Below are 17,282 nucleotides of genomic sequence, written 5' to 3' on the forward strand. Positions count from 1 at the left end.
GTGCTGCCGAGATGCTAGTAAAGCGTCGATTGATGATGTTAAGGGAGCTGATTAGGGAATTTGATCTTCAACTTAGGGTCACTATCGTTCCTTCAGCGAAGAACAGAGCAGATGTGATGACGAGGGTGTGGAAGACCTGGCTAAAGGCGCCGAAAGAGGCGGCTGTTGCAATATGTTGTTTGAATGAAGACACTCTGAAGGATTTGCATGACATGCACCATTTTGGAGTGGATAGAACCTTGTTCTCGGCCAGGAAGGTGGACCCCAGAATCACAAAGGAGGCCGTTAGGACAGTGGTTGAGAGATGCAGCCGGTGTCAATCAATCAACCCTGCGCCGAGTAGACACGAAGCTGGTGAGGTTCAGGTGGCAGAGAACTGGAGCAGGTTGGCGATAGACGTAACGCACTATCGACAGAGGCCGTATCTGTCAATGGTCGACTGTGGACCAGGAAGAGTAGCCATTTGGAGGGAAATCAAGGCAGAAAATGCAGGTGAAATTGCAAAGGTCTTGGAAGAGGTGTTTTTGGAGAGGGGTCCAGTGACGGAAGTGCTAATGGACAATGGAACTGCCTTTCGCTCAGCTGCCATGAAGAATGTGTTGGATAAGTGGGGAGTGCGGTGCTATTTCAGGGCTGCATATAGACCAGGCGGAAATGGAATTGTGGAGCGGCATCACAGGACCATTAAGGCTATAGCTGAAAGGGGCCAGATTTCGCCGCCAGATGCTGTCTTCTGGTATAATATGGCTCCAAAGTCAGGGCAAAAAGTGGAGTCAGTGCCGCAGAGGGCAATCTTCAAGTACGAGTGGCGGCATCCCCGAACTGCACAGGTACCCGCGGAGGAAGGCGAGAAGCGAGCGACTGTGCGAGTGGGAGAGGAAGTGTGGATCAAACCGCCTGATGCTTGCTGTACCACATGCTGGAGGAGGGGCATTGTGACAAGTGTCCAGTCCCTGAACAATGTATCTATCGACGGCATCCCTCGACACATCCTTGATATGCAGCCGGTAGTGGTGTCATCAGAGGAAGACAGCGACGTTGAGCCAAGTAGCGACGTTCACAAATCGCAGCGAGAGAGACGGCCGCCATGTTGGTCGAGCGACTACGTGATGGGTTGACATGTGATAATCGTGTAGATCAAGGGGGCGTGTGGTTTGAGTTGTCCCCCTTTGCAAATTGGCTGTTTGGAGAAATGGAAAACTAGATGGCTCTGGTTGATAGTCAATTTGCATAAGTGGAGAAATGGACAGCATATAAACGGTACTTTTTTTAAGCAGGGTGAAGAGCGCAGAGAGTGAAGCGACGGTTGGAAGAAGTGACGGCGAATTCTTTCTGTGACGGTGAATTATTTTTGGACGTTGAAGAGCTCGACCTTTTTGAAAGAACAGCTGTGTCTTATATATTTTTTTTTAATTTTTTGTTTTTCTACTTCACTACAAAAGGCTACGTTTGTGAAATGGAAAATAGTCCCAGAGTTCAGGGGTTAATACCATGCAAAAGAAATCAAACAAAAAAAACTTTTTAGCCAAGAAACACACAGAAAAAAGAAAAAAAAAATAGCATCCATTTTTTAGTGTACAAATATCCTCAAACCAGGTAATCACTAAAAGGGACTTTTAAAAGTCGTCACCTGTATCGAGCAAAAGTTTAAAACCACCGATTATATGCCAGCCTACGTCATGGTAACATATATTGAGTGAGTTCTTAACAGTATTTTGTATAGTTTTTTAGTTTAAACTCATTTTCCCAAAATTTCCCCAAACTTAACGTGTTCGATACAGTCTGCCGCCATTTGTATTTTTCAGATATACCGATAAACATTGAATGTTTTTGAACCGATTATACATTACATAAAAACACTAAAATCTTATCCAGTTAGGTAGAACATTTACCTTTCTTGCCTTTGATAACATTTATTTGTTATATATTTATTTTTTGACAACTTCTTTGTATCTGTGTTTAGTAATACAAACCCTTTTCATTTAATGTAACGTTTAGTCGGCTCGAAAAACAGTGTTTATCGGGGTATTTGAAAGCTACAAATGGTGGTGGACACTGTTGATTACTTTAAGTTAGAGAAAGCGAGTTAAAACTAAAAAGACTATACAAAATATTGTCAGAAACCCACCGATTATGCCAGCCTATGTCATGGTAACATATATTCGGTGAGTTTCAGACACTGTTTTGTATAGTTTTTAGTTTTCAACTTACTTTTCCAAATTTAACGTATTCAACAGAGTCCACGACCATTTCTGTTTTTTGAGCCGATTAAACATTTTACATTACATAAAAATACTAAACAATTATCCAATTAGGTAGAAACGCAACTTACCTTTGCTTTCATTTATTTGTTTTTGGACGACTTTTTCGAATCTGTGTATAGTAACCCCCCCCCCCCAACCAAATATTAATTACTAACTCACATTTTTGTAAAAAAAAAAAAAAAAAAAAAAAAAAAAAAAAACATTTAGCGTTTCAACATTTTTGCTACGTTCGGCTTCATCCACTGATTGTTGGTCAAGTCCAAACCATGAATGATTTACAGAAACTCCCGAGGATCCAGATCAAATTCTGCAAGAGTACCATTTTTTTTCATTTTCGCCTTCTTTTTCACTTTTTGCAGTGGATTGCTGTACTAATATAAGAACCATGCATTTTCTCTTTTTATTAAATTTTTCCATTACACCAAATTGAGCCACTGCAATGCGTGGCAGGGTACAGCTAGTATATATATATATATATATATATATATCCTTTAGCAAAAAATCTAGCTTTGTACTGTTCTACGCCTGATGCTGTAGTCTTTTTTGTAAAGACCCATCTTGTAGAAATAACATGTTTATCTTTTGGGAGAGGTACGACCGTATAAGTATTATTTTTGGTCAAAGCATCTATTTCTTTTTCATGGTTATTTTCCATTCATCACAATGTTCTGAATTGACTGCTTCGTTAAAGCTTTTTGGTGTATTTTCCATGGAATAGCAATAGTTGATTTGATAATCTTTCATATTGTTCACCACAAAAAAATCAGACTGCCTTCTATTTCTGTAGACTTTAACATCATCATCATCATCATCATTCTTTTGCAGATCAATAGGAAACAAAATTAACTTGTCCCCATCATCTTCATTTGTTTTAATAACAACATGCTTTATTACATTTGGTTTTGATGTGATTGATGTGTGGAATGAAATTTAGTTTTTTGTCAAAAATGATTCCCAGGTGCTTGTGTTCATTTACGAATGGAATTTTTTTGCCTTCAATCTGTCAGGGTGGAGTTTGCGTTGGTTACAGAAATGGAGGCATTTTGTTTTAGTTTTGGAGAATTTGAAACCATTTTTAGTTGCCCAGTTTATTAATTTTATTTATGTTATGTTGTAGTTTTCTTTCAATAGTGTGAGTGTATTTAGATCTGTAGCTGATTGAGCAGTCATTTACATATAAGGACCTATGTATATCAGAAGAGAGTTCTTTTATAATGTTATTGATTTTTATGTTAAAGATAGTTGTTGATAATATGCTGCCTTGGGGCACTCCTTCTTGATTTTGTGGGTCTGATAAAATTGAGTCTATGCGAACTTGGAAAGATCTGTCTGTTAGAAAGTTTTTTATGAATTCAGATAATCTACCTCTTAGTCTGATGTTGTTGAGATCTTTTATGATACCGTGTTTCCAGGTAGTTTCATATGCTTTCTCAAGACTGAAAAAAAACAGATGTTACGTGTTCCTTATTGATAAAAGCTTCTCTGATATAATTTTCGAGGTTAGTGATGTGGTCTATACATCCTCGATTTTTTTGGTATCCACACTGGATTTCAGAAATTATTTTGTTGTCATCTAGATACCATATAAGACGGTAGTTAATCATTCTTTCGAACGTTTTGCATAGGCAGCTTGTGAGAGCTATTGGTTTGTAGTTTTCTGGGTTTGATGTATCTTTTCCCAGTTTGGGTATTGGGATTATTGTTGCGTTTTTCCATGAAGTTGGGAAATCTTTTGTTTCCCATATTTTATTATAAATTTTGAGGAGTTTTAGTGATTCGAGTGGAATTTCTTTAAGGAAGCTGTAGTGCACTTCAACTGGTCCTACAGCTGAGTTATGGGATTTTTCTATGGCGGTTTCTAGTTCATCGAGTGAGAAGATTTCATTGTAAGGCTCTTGGTTTTTGGAATTAAAGTTTATTTTGTACTTTTCTTCATGTTTCTTAAGTATTTGAAATTGTCTATTATAGTGTTTTGATGATGAATTTTCGGCAAAGGTTTTAGCTAGTGTGTTAGCAATATCTTTTTTATCAGTTATTTTCTGTTTATTTGTGAGAAGGTGTTTGATTGGATTCGGATTATGTCTTTCAGTTATTTTCCTAATCATTTCCCAGGCGGTTTTGGGTTTAGTGGTGATGTTGATTTTGTTGACAAATTGTTGCCAGCAGGATCTTTTGCATTCTTCAATTGTTTTTCAAGTTTTAGCTCTTTGGTGTTTGTATTCTATTAAGTTGTTCGTTGTGGGTTGTTTTTTAAATTTTCTTAAGGCTGTCTTTCTCTGTCTAATGGCTGTTTTACATTCTGGATTGAATCAGGGTTTGTTTTTTTTTCCAGGAGGAGAATTTTTGGGTATGTATTTTTTGGCTATTTTATGAGTACATCCGTGAATTCTTCTATTTTTTGGATTTGATGTTCTGTTAGTTTTAGTGAACAAAGTTCTTTAAATTCGGCCCAGTTGGCTTTGTTTGTGTTCCACCTGGGTATGTGGTTTTGGATGGAGTTATTGTAATTGATTATAATAGGGAAGTGATCACTTCCACAGGGTTCTTGCTCCATGTATAATCTAAGAAGCTTGATGGATCACATATGGTAAGATCAATGGCACTAGTTGATCCATTATTGGATTTAAGTATGTGGGATTTTTTTGATTGAGAAGGCAGAAGTTATTTTTGTTAATTAATTGTTCAATTTTGTTTCCTTTTGAGTTTGTGACTTCGCATCCCCATAACGTACTGTGGCAGTTAAAGTCTAGAAGAATGAATGGTGAAGGTAGTTGTTTTATTAAATTTTCTAGTTCATTGGTTAATGAGGAGGGAGGTATATTGAGCAGATTGTGATTGTTTTGTGTAATATGACTGGAGTTGTAATTGCTTGGAGATTTATTTTGACAGAGAAATTGCTTTGAGGTATGTTATTCCTTACAAGAATTGAGGTGCCTCCATTAGCACGAAGGCCTGTGTTATGGAAATAGTTGTATTGTTCATAGTATGGTGTTTTGAAATGGTTATTGTTTTGTAGGAAGGGTGAGATAAGTATAAGAAGTTCATTATAGTTAGATCTAATTCCACGACAATTCCATTGGATAATTTGTTGTGTTTTATTTCTATCCATGAGGATGTTTAGTTTTCCTCTATTTCCATCTCTTTAGAAGTAGAGGGTTTATCGTTTGTGTCTTTGATGAAGTGTTTTGCTGGGTTCTTTCTTTTTTTTTGTTTGGATCTGGACGTCGATCTGGATCTTGCTTGAGATGTTGCTGTTTTGGCTTCTTTTTCATTTTTTCCCTCTTGATTACTTGTGTTTGGTTTCTTTTTTTTCTAGGGTGTTTTCAGTTTCCATTTTTTCTAGAATTTGGAATCTATTTTGAGTGTCTATTGTTTGGTTTTCTTCTTTTCTGGAACGTTCTTTATTTGCTGTTTTATCATTGCTTATGTTTCTATTAATTTCTGGTGGTTGTTTTGTTGGTTTCTGTGATAATTTTTTTAATGGTTCTGTTGTGGATGGAATATTATTTCTTTGTTTGGATTTGTTATTTCTATTTTGTTTCCCAGATTTGAGTATTTTTCTTTTAGGCTATTTTGAAATTCTGGCCATTCTTTTATATTTAATGTAATCAGTTTGTTTATCAGTTCCCTATATTGATCGTGTATTTCATTATGTTGACATGGTTTAGTTGTCTTTTTTGTTGTCTCGGCATATATGTTGTCTTTCATGTACGTCTCAACTATTTTTCTGGCTTCTGGAAAGGTTGTGTTTTTTTTGTACTTTACTTCTTTAATTTCTCTTTCTTTTTTATATGTTTTGCATATTTTAGAGAAGACCGGGTGATCTTCTTTGCAGTTAGTGCATTTCACCTCATTTATGCATTTTTCTTTGGTGTGGTCAGGCTCTTTGTTGCCGCATTTTCCACATATTTTTATTCCTTTACAGGCTTCTTTATGATGTCCATATTTTTGGCAATGGAAACATCTTAATGGGGATGGGATATATTGGTCTACTTTTACATTTAAGTAGCCAATTTTTATTTCTTTAGGTATTGTTGGTTTGTTAAACGTTAATATGTATGTGTTGGTGGTTATTTTATTGTTTCTTTTTATGTTTATGTGGATGTGGTTGACTACTCCTTGTTTTTCTAATTCGGTTTTTATTTCTTCTTCAGTTGCTAGCGATAATTCATAACTTCGAATTACTCCTTTTGAAGTGTTTAGTGTTTTATGGGGAAAGACTTTGCACTTGTACTCATGGAAGTTCTTCATTTTGAGTAGAGATTGAGCATCTCTAAGATTGGTTATCTCAACTAGTAGATTTCCATCTTTTGTTTTTTTGATCATTTTTGGTTTACTTTTTGTGGATAATGTCTTTTCTATTAGGAAAGGTGATAAATTTCCAATTTTTTTTTTTATTTTCTATTAATTCATGAACCAAGAATCATGGGAAGTTTCGTTCGTCTATAGTTGGAACGGTTTTTCTAGTTTTGAATTTTTGTTCTTCATCTGAGCTTGAGAGGTCAGAGTCAGAGGAATGGTTTCTTTTAAGGGTTTTGAGGGGGATGCATTTGTTTTTATCAGCCATGGATTTTGGGATTTATTTTTCATCAATCATGCTCCCTACCCACCTCGGAGTCCAAAATTGGGGCATAGTAAGGGGGAAACCCATTCGCCTTGATCGTGTCGGGGCTACATAGAGGATATACTCTTTTGGTAAGGAGTTCTCAAGCACTATATTTTCTGTTCAATATGTCCTCAAAAATACATTTGCTCAGATGGAGTGTTGAGTTCTGGTCTTTCTAATTGATCGACCCTTGCCACCGCTTTCTAGCACTTACTTGGTTTGCCTATTTTTTGTAGTGGGGGAAGAAAAAAAAAAAGATGGGAGTACTTTTAAGTTTCATTCTTTGTTGTGGTAGTTGGTACTTTAGGTGTAAGTGCTAGGGCTTGGCGTGACTGGCCGATTGGTCAGATCGGGCCTCTCCGACTGCCTGCCTAGCCAAAGTAAGGGCTGAAGTAATGTGTTGCAGTGCCTAGATTTTATGCACCCAGGTCTAGATTAGCTCAATCACCAGGATCACGTCCTAAGGCATTATGGGTAGCAACCCACGGCTAACTGGTTGCCCCATTGAGGGATTTTTACCCTCTGCAGGGGGGCAGTCGGCTTAATCTAGTACCCTACCAACAGGGCAAAAAAAAGGGGGGGCGATGGGGTTGGTAAGTAGGGAAGGAAAAGGAAAGGAGAGGGGAAGGGGGTTGTTGTTTTTGTTTTTACAGAACATAATGAAGTTTTACAAAATAGAATAGAAAACAAAAACAATGTAGGTGCATTTTGTCTCAGGAAGCCAATAGATAGCCTGATCTGGTAGCACCAGTCATTAAATAAAAGTTTCACCATCAATTGATGGACAACTTATCTTTACATGCATCTACATCCATAGATTGGTTCGTCATGTTTAAGTTTGAAATAGAATTTTCATTATTAAATACATAGATTAAATAAATGTCTTTTGAGAATATCTGTTTTGTTATTTGAACTTCAGGTCCCTAAAGACAGAAAACCTTTGGCAACGATAACAGCTATCACAATACTAACTGGGACTGATCTTACTGCTTGTTTTAGAGAATGGAATCAGTAATTAGCTGAAATGTAGATTGTAATATTTTGCTCAACAAATATTTTGGCTTATAAACACAACTGAAAAATACAAAATGCTCTCACAACAAATTCGAACCCAAAACTTCAATAAATGCTGCAAAGTGCTTCTAAGCTACTATAAAATATAACAAAAGTGAAACAAGTCAAATTTTAAATATTATGCAGGAATTTCAATGTTTAGTAACAGCCAGCAGTTCAACTTTTAATCTATGAATATAAAAGCGAAAATGTATGTATGTTCGCTTTTTGTGTATGTCAGAGAAAGGCTTTTATCCGAGAAGTGATCGGTCGACTCACTTCTTACAACTTTTTATATCATGTCTAAATCATAATATCTACGAGTTAACAACGGGGGTCGCCTGTCTATTTAATTTACTCAACTTTAAAAAGATAAATATTCAACATTTTTCGATCGCCGCATGTGCATTAAGCTTTTTCGTATAATAAAAACGAAACTAATTCTGGCGGCATTTTTCCGGAAACATCCGAAACCAATTAGCTTTGATTAATGTGGAGTTTCTCCTTATATCAGACAATTGCTATTCAATTTGGACAATCCCCTTTTTATGGGGAGCAGGTTTTCCCCACAACATCTTGAGGAAACAAAAACAAAATAAACAATCCTGTCCTGCAGTAAATAAAATACCGCCCCACAGTCAAAGTTGACCTTATTAAATACGGGCACCTACCAAGTTTTAATACTTAAATAAATTCAAACATGTTTCAGTTACTATTTCGTGGTGACCCAGTGGTTAACGTCGCACATTTTTTTTCACGCTTTAATTTCCAACTTAGACTCAAGGGTTCGGGTTTGATCCTTCATACTTACCTACCAAAACTTTTTTTTTATTTCACCCTAACCCCCAGACACAAACGCCCGGGTGTTTTGATTTACCTAAAACCACACACATTTCCAAACACCCGGGCAACGCCGGGTACCCCACCCTTGCTAATGCGTCATACAGCTGTAGTATGCAAGTTTTTATGTGAACACTTTAAGTTGGATAGAAGCTACATGAAACTCATTAAGAAAACTAATTAATTTACAAGATTTTATTTACCCAATAAAGTTTTCAACTTGTAACGGTTTTGTGAAAGACAACATTAAACATTATGTTAAGCCCACAAAACTGATAAGCATCCTCTTTTTTTAGATGACAATATTTGGACGTATAAATACCAAATGTGTTGCATACAACAAATTTGAAAATAACATTTGTTTTAAAAAGGACGATAAAAAGACGCACTAATTATTGAAAATAGTGACATATTTTCAAAAGACGTGAAAAAAAAAAAATGACTTAAGAGAAAGAATTGTCGCACAAAGAGTAAAGATTAAATTTTTATAACATTCAAATTTTATCCAAATAACCTTAGAAATAAACAAAACCTCGCAAGTTAAATGAAAGAAAATTTTACTATTTTGGCATGTTTTAAACTTAAACTTGGAAGGTTTTGGATTTTTAATATCAGAGTTTTTCTCCCGTTTTTAATTTTACTTACAGAAATAACTGGAATGTTGACATGTTTCTTTTCCAGTCTCTTGACATGAGCTGTTAATTCAAGAGCTTCTTCATAATAACCATTTCTAACACATGTGTCCATTAACTGTGGCATCTCCAAGATTTCCAAGAGTTGAGTATGTCGTTGGAGAGTTAGACTATTCATCCGACGACTGGAAAAAAAAAAAAAAAAAATTATGAAAACAGATTATAAGCTTATTTGTATTATTTTTTATCAATCTCCTCATGATTGCTTATTGGTGTTTGACTATCTTTCAGTTAATATTTCTTTTCATCCAATGTTTTTCCATTATGCAAATATGACTGTTGTTGATCCTATGTCAATTGTGTAGACTGATATTTCTTGTGTTACGAATAAGGAAAAGGATGCCAGCAGTTAGTCATATATACACACTCTCTATCCCGCACACTCATTAAATGTAATAAATTTATATTAATGTATATTGAGCTTGTCTTAAAATACTAGTTTAAATTAAAACAAAATATATATTAAAAAAAACATTTTAAATTAAATGTTTAAAATGAGTTTACGCTAAAGTTAGTTTTGCTTCTATTCCTCCAAAGTTATTGTTATGGGATTAAATGGTAATAAGAACGAAGGAACACAGGACTTTTAAGAACAAACATGTATTCACATATATTACAGGCAAAAACAGGTGGATCAATACCCTTCCTCAACGGTTGGGGGTTTGACTTGGTCATGTGCCAAACTCAGACTCCGGGCACCGGTACTTGATACCGGAAGTGATGTCACCAGAGGAAGTGACGTCATGAGATAGTCCATTAATCCCATGGAGGGGCATCTCCAACACCCCCCTCCCTCCTAAGTTTTTTGTTCGTACAAGCTGTCAGTACCTCTTCCTTTTAGGGGTTACCATCAATGGCTTGGTAAACATTCTCTTACAGAATGACCGCTGTAGTTTAGGTGTTGGCTGAGGACGTTCAAGATCAAAAGTTTCGAAGACAGTATCTATCGGCTCATCTTCCAATGGTGGACTGTCGCTGGTTTCAACTGATCAACATCTTAGTTGGTTCTGATAATGTTTGTGGGTATATGTTGGTCCTTGGATGATATATACCATGTCACCAACTCTTAGTAATTGTACCCACCTCCTAGAATGATGTGTTGTCTTTATAACTTTTGAAAAACACTCTTTCACCTGATCTGAAACGTTTACTGGGTACACAAGTGGTCACTAGTGACCTTGACTGTTTGGGTAAGAGGTTGTTTCAGTGCAAACATTATTTCTGCAGGTGAGACTGCTGTTGGTGTGTTCGGGTTGGGTGTAATCCTATACACGTGTAGAAATTGTTGAAGTGCTTCATCTGTTGGGGTCCCTTGAGCCTTCTTAGGTTGTGCTGGCTTGGGGAATTCTTTTGGCGCGGGTTTTTTAGCTTCTGGCTTTGCAGTTTCAGTTTTTTTGCCATCTTTGGTAGATTCTGTTGAAGCTTTCTTTTTCCATTTCTCTGTTGCTGCAAATGGGACGTTTCATTTTTTCTTGATAATGGGCAGAGTGTTTTCTTTTAGTTCGAATCTTGCTATAGCCTCTGTACATTTTCCTAGTCCAGGTGAGAATACTTCTGGAAATTCCTCTTTTAGCTCGTCCTTCAGTTGTTGCGTTTCTGTAGACGAGTCTTCTACCCTATGATAGAATTTATTCATAGATTCAAATCGCTCCATCCAGTCAGTACCGAACAAGTTTTCGGATGTCCTATGTACATACACTTTCACTCTGTTAGTAACACTATTTGAGGTCACCGGAAGTGTGAGCTCTCCCTCAAATTCCACTTTATCGCCTGTCACAGCTCGAGCTGAGTTGTTTGTCTTCCACATGATTGGTTTCCTTAGCCTTTTCCATATTTTAAGGTTAATGATGGACAGGTCTGATCCAGAATCTAATTGTAGATGCACAGTTTTATTTGTGATGTTAACTTTGACATATTTGCACCGGTTCTTATCTGAATCCAAGTTGAATCTAGTCGGTTGGGCGCTGTTCTTGACTTTGTTCTTCCTGCACTGGATCGTTTTGTGGCCTTTCCTGCCACATTCATTGCAGTACTTATAATTGTAAAAACATTGACTCAACCAATGTTTCCCGACGCAGCGATAATACGGGCTTGTAGGGGATCCGGGTCTTGTGACTTGGTTGTACTTATTAGGTGTAGCTTGAGTTTTCTTACTTCCAGCTTTGCTTTTTCGGGGTGACTATTTTTCCCGTCTGAAGGTCGTTCTTCTAATGAATGTTGCGCCTGACTCCTTGACGTTGTTCCTTACGCAGTCTACCTGTTGACAATCCTCAGCCAACTTCTGGAGGGTGAGGCCCTGTTCCCTCTCAAGTCTAGAGAGAACACATCATCTAATCTCAGTGTTTTTGGATGACCCTGCGCAAAAGTTAAACACTTGAAGTCATCTGGTGATAAGTCAGACGGAAATCATCACAATGTTTATTTACCATGGACGCAAAGGTTAGGTAATCGTCGTTGTCGCTTTTTTGCAGGTTAAAGCACTTCCATCTTCTATGAAAGAACATAGAATTCAGTTTGAACAGTTCAGATAAAAGTTTGACTGCTTCAGAGAATTCCAATTCACTCATCTTCCTGGGGAGAATATAATCCACAAACTTGCTATGTTCTGCGGTCCCTAATTTCCTCCAATGTAGGCGAACATTTTAGCGTTGCTCCACTGTTGACAATCCACTGTGAATAGGTCCTCATATCTCTGATAAAAAGCGTCAAATGTCCCATCCACCTCTGGTTGGTAGTTGTATGTTTCTATAGCGTTCCATATTGGACTTTGGAAAAAAGCAAAAGTGTTGTCCCAGTGTTCCGTTCTATCGAATATCTTTAACAATAGCTCTTCTTGTCTTTGTTGTTGGAATAGCATTCTCTCCTCCAACGCTTGTTGCCTCTCTTGAAATTGTAACTGGAGCTGTTTATCACGTTCTTTTAAATTTTCCTCAGCTTTCTGCTGCTGATCCATCTGAGTCTTGATTAGCTGTATTAATACTGCTTTAACATCCTCCATCTTTTAATGACTTTTTTTCCAAATGCACGAAAAAATTTATTTTCGTTTTTGACTGGAGAAGAGATAAAATAATAAAAAAAAAAAGAAAAAAGAAAATGTCCTTTCCTTGAGTGTATGCGTATGAAGAGGGAGCAATTTATTCCTTGCTTCTTGGTAAAAATCTTAGAGATAACCCAATGAGGGTGGACAAAAAAAAAAATTTTAACTTGCGAAACAAAAAACAAAAAAAAAATGTAATGTGATACAATACTGTTGCAAAAGAATAAAAATACTTGTGGAATTGTCCCGAAGTTAACCAAAATGGCTTTTTTTTTGTTGTTTTTTTTCATGTGTGTGTGTGTGGGGGGGGTCCGACGCAGAAAAAAAAAAGAAGTTTTTCACTTTAGAACCGATAATTAAAAATAGAATATTTCAGAAAATTCCACTCAATGAAAAAGTATCTTTCTTTTAGTGCAAGTAAAAACGAAAAGGGGGGGGGGAACATTTCTCTCCCATTAAAATATTGCATAAAGTTAGCAGCACAAAACAAAGGCAAAAAAACTTTTCACTTCATTTAAAAAGTGTTCAAATTTGCATATGAATAAACAGTCAACAGTTTACAATAGAATTGTTCTTGTGGTGAAAATTGGATCAACATTTTTTTTTCTTTCTTCTTCCTTCAATAAGCAAACAAACTAACTTTGACTGCCTAACAAAATGCCTTAAGCACAGTTCTTTTCAATTTAAATATAGAGACAAAAAGAGTAATTACAATTGCATCGATAACTTTGCCTTGTGTTCGTTTTCTTTTTTGTTTTTAGAAAATTGTTTTTAGAACGTAATTGCCAGCCAACCTCTTAGCTTGTAAATCCAAAGTTCTTTTGAAGTCAATTAGAATTTTTTAACCTGTGTGAAAGTTGAATCCGTCATCACCAGTTGTTATGGGGTTAAATGGCAATAAGAACGAAGGAACACAGGACTTTTAAGAATGAACATGTATTCACATATATTACAGGCAAAAACAGGTGGAGCAATACCCTTCTTCAACGGTTGGGTGTTTGCACCTGACCACCTTGGTAGCATACCAAACTCAGACTCCGGGCACCGGTACTCGATACTGGAAGTGACGTCATAAGATAGTCCATTAATCCCATGGAGGGGTGTTTCCAACAGTTATGAAGAATAAAATGTTTCACTTTAAACAATACAATGATTATTATGTTAATGTTATATTGCATATTCCTCCATATTTACATGAATAAACCAGAAATCAGCAGGAACAGTGACGGTGATGATAACGGCGAGACTAAGACAAACCCCTGCTCGTCGATACAACATAAATGATCACACTAAACGCACACAACAACATCAAAGTCCATTTCTTTATATACCCACATCAACGGAACTCACCTCAAAGAAAACTGCCAGAGGAAGCCGTCCATCGAAAGAAAAATCCAAATCACAAACATCACACGCAACTCCGGCAGCAAATAAACACGAATAATTATCCCATAAAACACTGCAACAGTACAATGCCTACTAGAACACATTCACAACTTTCTTTGCTTTAAATTGATTGGCATGTATACGAACATCCAACAGACGACTCCTACAGTACATTTAAACACAAAAAAAAATAACGCAAATAAAAAATAAAAATGATAACCAGCGCTGAAAGCCATGTTTGTCTACAACTATGTCTGCAACACGAGTATAAATACGACAGCTTTTTCGACAAGCAGGCAGATCGGCTCAGCGTGTTAAGCTGTGAACTTTGTTCTGTCAGCAGCCAGCAGCCATTAACCCTTTGTCAGCAACAACAGCTATTAAGATAACTATGCTCCCGCTGTCGCCGCCACCACTGCCACCCCACTCGGGATACTGGACAGCAGCCTTGAAGACTACTCCTCTTTTTCCGTCACCATAACCACCAGATCACCACAGCACATCAGACATCGAGATTTGTCCTGCCAGTAGCAGCAGCCACTGTCACCAACCCTCCATCAGCGACAGCAACTATTAAGATTCCTCGCTGCAGTCACCGCCAACCCCCTCGTGCTACCAGACAGCTGCCCTTAAGACTACTCCTCTTTCCCCGTCACATCCGTATTCCAGACATCAAATTCACGTTCCTGTGTCGCCATCCCTGCCACAGCCTGACAATAACATCAGATCGTCACTGAGTTCATAACACCCGACCAGTATTCCTACCAATATCCCAACGCCGCTGACATATCCTGACACATTCCGCAGTTCATTTCATAATCATTTTAATTTTAAATAAAAGTTTAAACTTAACCTTTTCATTTGTTCCTTTCGTTTTTTATTATTATTTTAGATTATTAAATCAAAGTAGGTGTGAGAAAAAAAAATGTATTGGTAGAGGAATGGTTCTTACTTAAAAAATGTAAAGTTCCTGCAAGATTGAAATATGAAATAATAACAGTGCTACATAAGTGTTGTATAAGAAAATCTTCCCAGTATACATGGATGACAATAGATCTGATTGTGAGAATGAAAACTCTCTTGATTTTTTATATGAATAAACTATTTATAATAAAGATATATCCAGCAGGACTAAATATAAAAATCAATGAATTTGAACCCAACTAAATTTATAGTTTCTAAAAACATCCTAATAATTAGTCTAAATAACAGCTGAAGCAGGTTTATATATATATATATATATATATATATATATATATATAGCTTCTATAAACATCAACAGGGGAAAATCTCACTATTTTATAGACAAGAAAAGCAAATCTCAGATCACATTAATGTTATGAATCCTACTCATTTTTAGTGCCATTTGTGTCAAACGTGTGCATGTCCAGTGGAGATCTGAAGTGGTATCTAAATGCACATGATAGAAAAAAACAGTGCAGTAAATGGAGACATGTCTGCTATATTTGTGAGGATAATGCTGAAAAATTGGCATTTGTGATCACTGGTTAAAACATGATGAACTGTCAATTCAAAACATTTTTTTATTAGAAAAGAGAAAAGAAAAAATGAGAAAGAGAAAAGAGAGGGAGAAAGAGAGATAGAAAAAAAAAAGAAAAGAGAAAGAAAAAAGAAAAAAAAGAAAAAGAGAAAGAAAAAAGAAAAAGAGAAAAAAGGGAAAGAAAAAAGAAAAAGAAAGAAAGAGAAAGAAAAAGAGAGCAAAAGAGAAAGAAAAAGAGAAAGAAAAAAGAAAGCAAAAGAGAAAGAAAAAAGAAAGAAAAAAGAAAGCAAAAAGAAAGAAAAAGAGAAAGAAAAGAGACAGAAAAGAGACAGAAAAAGAGAAAGAGACAGAGAAAGAGACAGAGAAAGAGAGATGGAAAGAAATAGAGAGAGAGGGGGGGAAAGAGGAATAGAGAGAGAGGGGGGAAAGAGGAATAGAGAGAGAGAGGGGGGAAAGAGGAATAGAGAGAGAGAGGGGGGAAAGAGGAATAGAGAGAGAGAGGGGGGAAAGAGGAATAGAGAGAGAGAGGGGAGAAAGAGGAATAGAGAGAGAGAGGGGGGAAAGAGGAATAGAGAGAGAGAGGGGTAAAGAGAAATAGAGAGAGAGAGGGGTAAAGAGAAATAGAGAGAGAGAGGAGGGAAAGAGGAATAGAGAGAGAGAGGGGGGGAAAGAGGAATAGAGAGAGGGGGGGGGAAGGAATAGAGAGAGGGGGGAAAGAGGAATAGAGAGAGAGGGGGGAAAGAGGAATAGAGAGAGAGGGGGAAAGAGGAATAGAGAGAGAGGGGGAAAGAGGAATAGAGAGAGAGAGGGGGAAAGAGGAATAGAGAGAGAGGGGTAAAGAGGAATAGAGAGAGAGAGGGGGGAAAGAGGAATAGAGAGAGAGAGGGGGGAAAGAGGAATAGAGAGAGAGAGGGGGGAAAGAGGAATAGAGAGAGAGGGGGGAAAGAGGAATAGAGAGAGAGAGGGGGGGAAAGAGGAATAGAGAGAGAGAGGGGGGAAAGAGGAATAGAGAGAGAGAGAGAGAGAGAGGGGGAAAGAGGAATAGAGAGAGAGAAAGGGGAAAAGAGGAATAGAGAGAGAGAGAGAGGGGGAAAGAGGAATAGAGAGAGAGGGGGGGAAAGAGGAATAGAGAGAGAGGGGGGAAAGAGGAATAGAGAGAGAGAGGGGGGAGAGGGAATAGAGAGAGAGAGAGGGGGGAAAGAGGAATAGAGAGAGAGAGGGGGGGAAAGAGGAATAGAGAGAGAGAGGGGGGGAAAGAGGAATAGAGAGAGAGAGGGGGGGAAAGAGGAATAGAGAGAGAGAGGGGGGAATGAGGAATAGAGAGAGAGGGGGGAAAGAGGAATAGAGAGAGAGAGGGGGGAAAGAGGAATAGAGAGAGAGAGGGGGGGAAAGAGGAATAGAGAGAGAGAGGGGGGGAAAGAGGAATAGAGAGAGGGGGGAAAGAGGAATAGAGAGAGAGAGGGGGAAAGAGGAATAGAGAGAGAGAGAGGGGGAAAGAGGAATAGAGAGAGAGAGGGGGAAAGAGGAATAGAGAGAGAGAGGGAGGGAAAGAGGAGATAGAGAGAGAGAGAGGGGGAAAGAGGAATAGAGAGAGAGAGGAAAGAGGAATAGAGAGAGAGAGAGAGAGAAAGAGGAATAGAGGAGAGAGAGGGGAAAGAGGAATAGAGAGAGAGAGGGAAAGAGGATAGAGAGAGAGGGGAAAGAGGAATAGAGAGAGAGAGGGGGAAAGAGGAATAGAGAGAGAGAGGGGGGAAAGAGGAATAGAGAGGAGGAGGAAAGAGGAATAGAGAGAGAGAGGGGGGGAAAGAGGAAATAGAGAGAGAGAGGGGGAAGAGAGGAATGAGAGAGAGAGGGGGAAAGAGGAATAGAGAGAGAGAGGGGGGAAAGAGGAATAGAGAGAGAG

General features: G+C 37.6%; 1 protein-coding gene across 1 annotated transcript in view; it reads right to left on the minus strand.

Moving 5' to 3' along the window:
* LOC145277860 (conserved oligomeric Golgi complex subunit 8-like) overlaps positions 1–17,282 on the minus strand; it is a gene marked incomplete in the record, with an annotated part of 189,211 nt that overhangs the window by 75,894 nt on the left and 96,035 nt on the right. The window contains 1 exon segment of the mRNA XM_080129811.1: positions 9,409–9,580. Coding sequence (XP_079985937.1) covers positions 9,409–9,580 — 172 coding nt within the window.

The sequence above is a fragment of the Euprymna scolopes genome, chromosome 6 (assembly GCF_053919585.1).
Source record: "Euprymna scolopes isolate OS-2025 chromosome 6, ASM5391958v1, whole genome shotgun sequence".
In the NCBI taxonomy this organism is placed as follows: Eukaryota; Metazoa; Mollusca; class Cephalopoda; order Sepiida; family Sepiolidae; genus Euprymna; species Euprymna scolopes.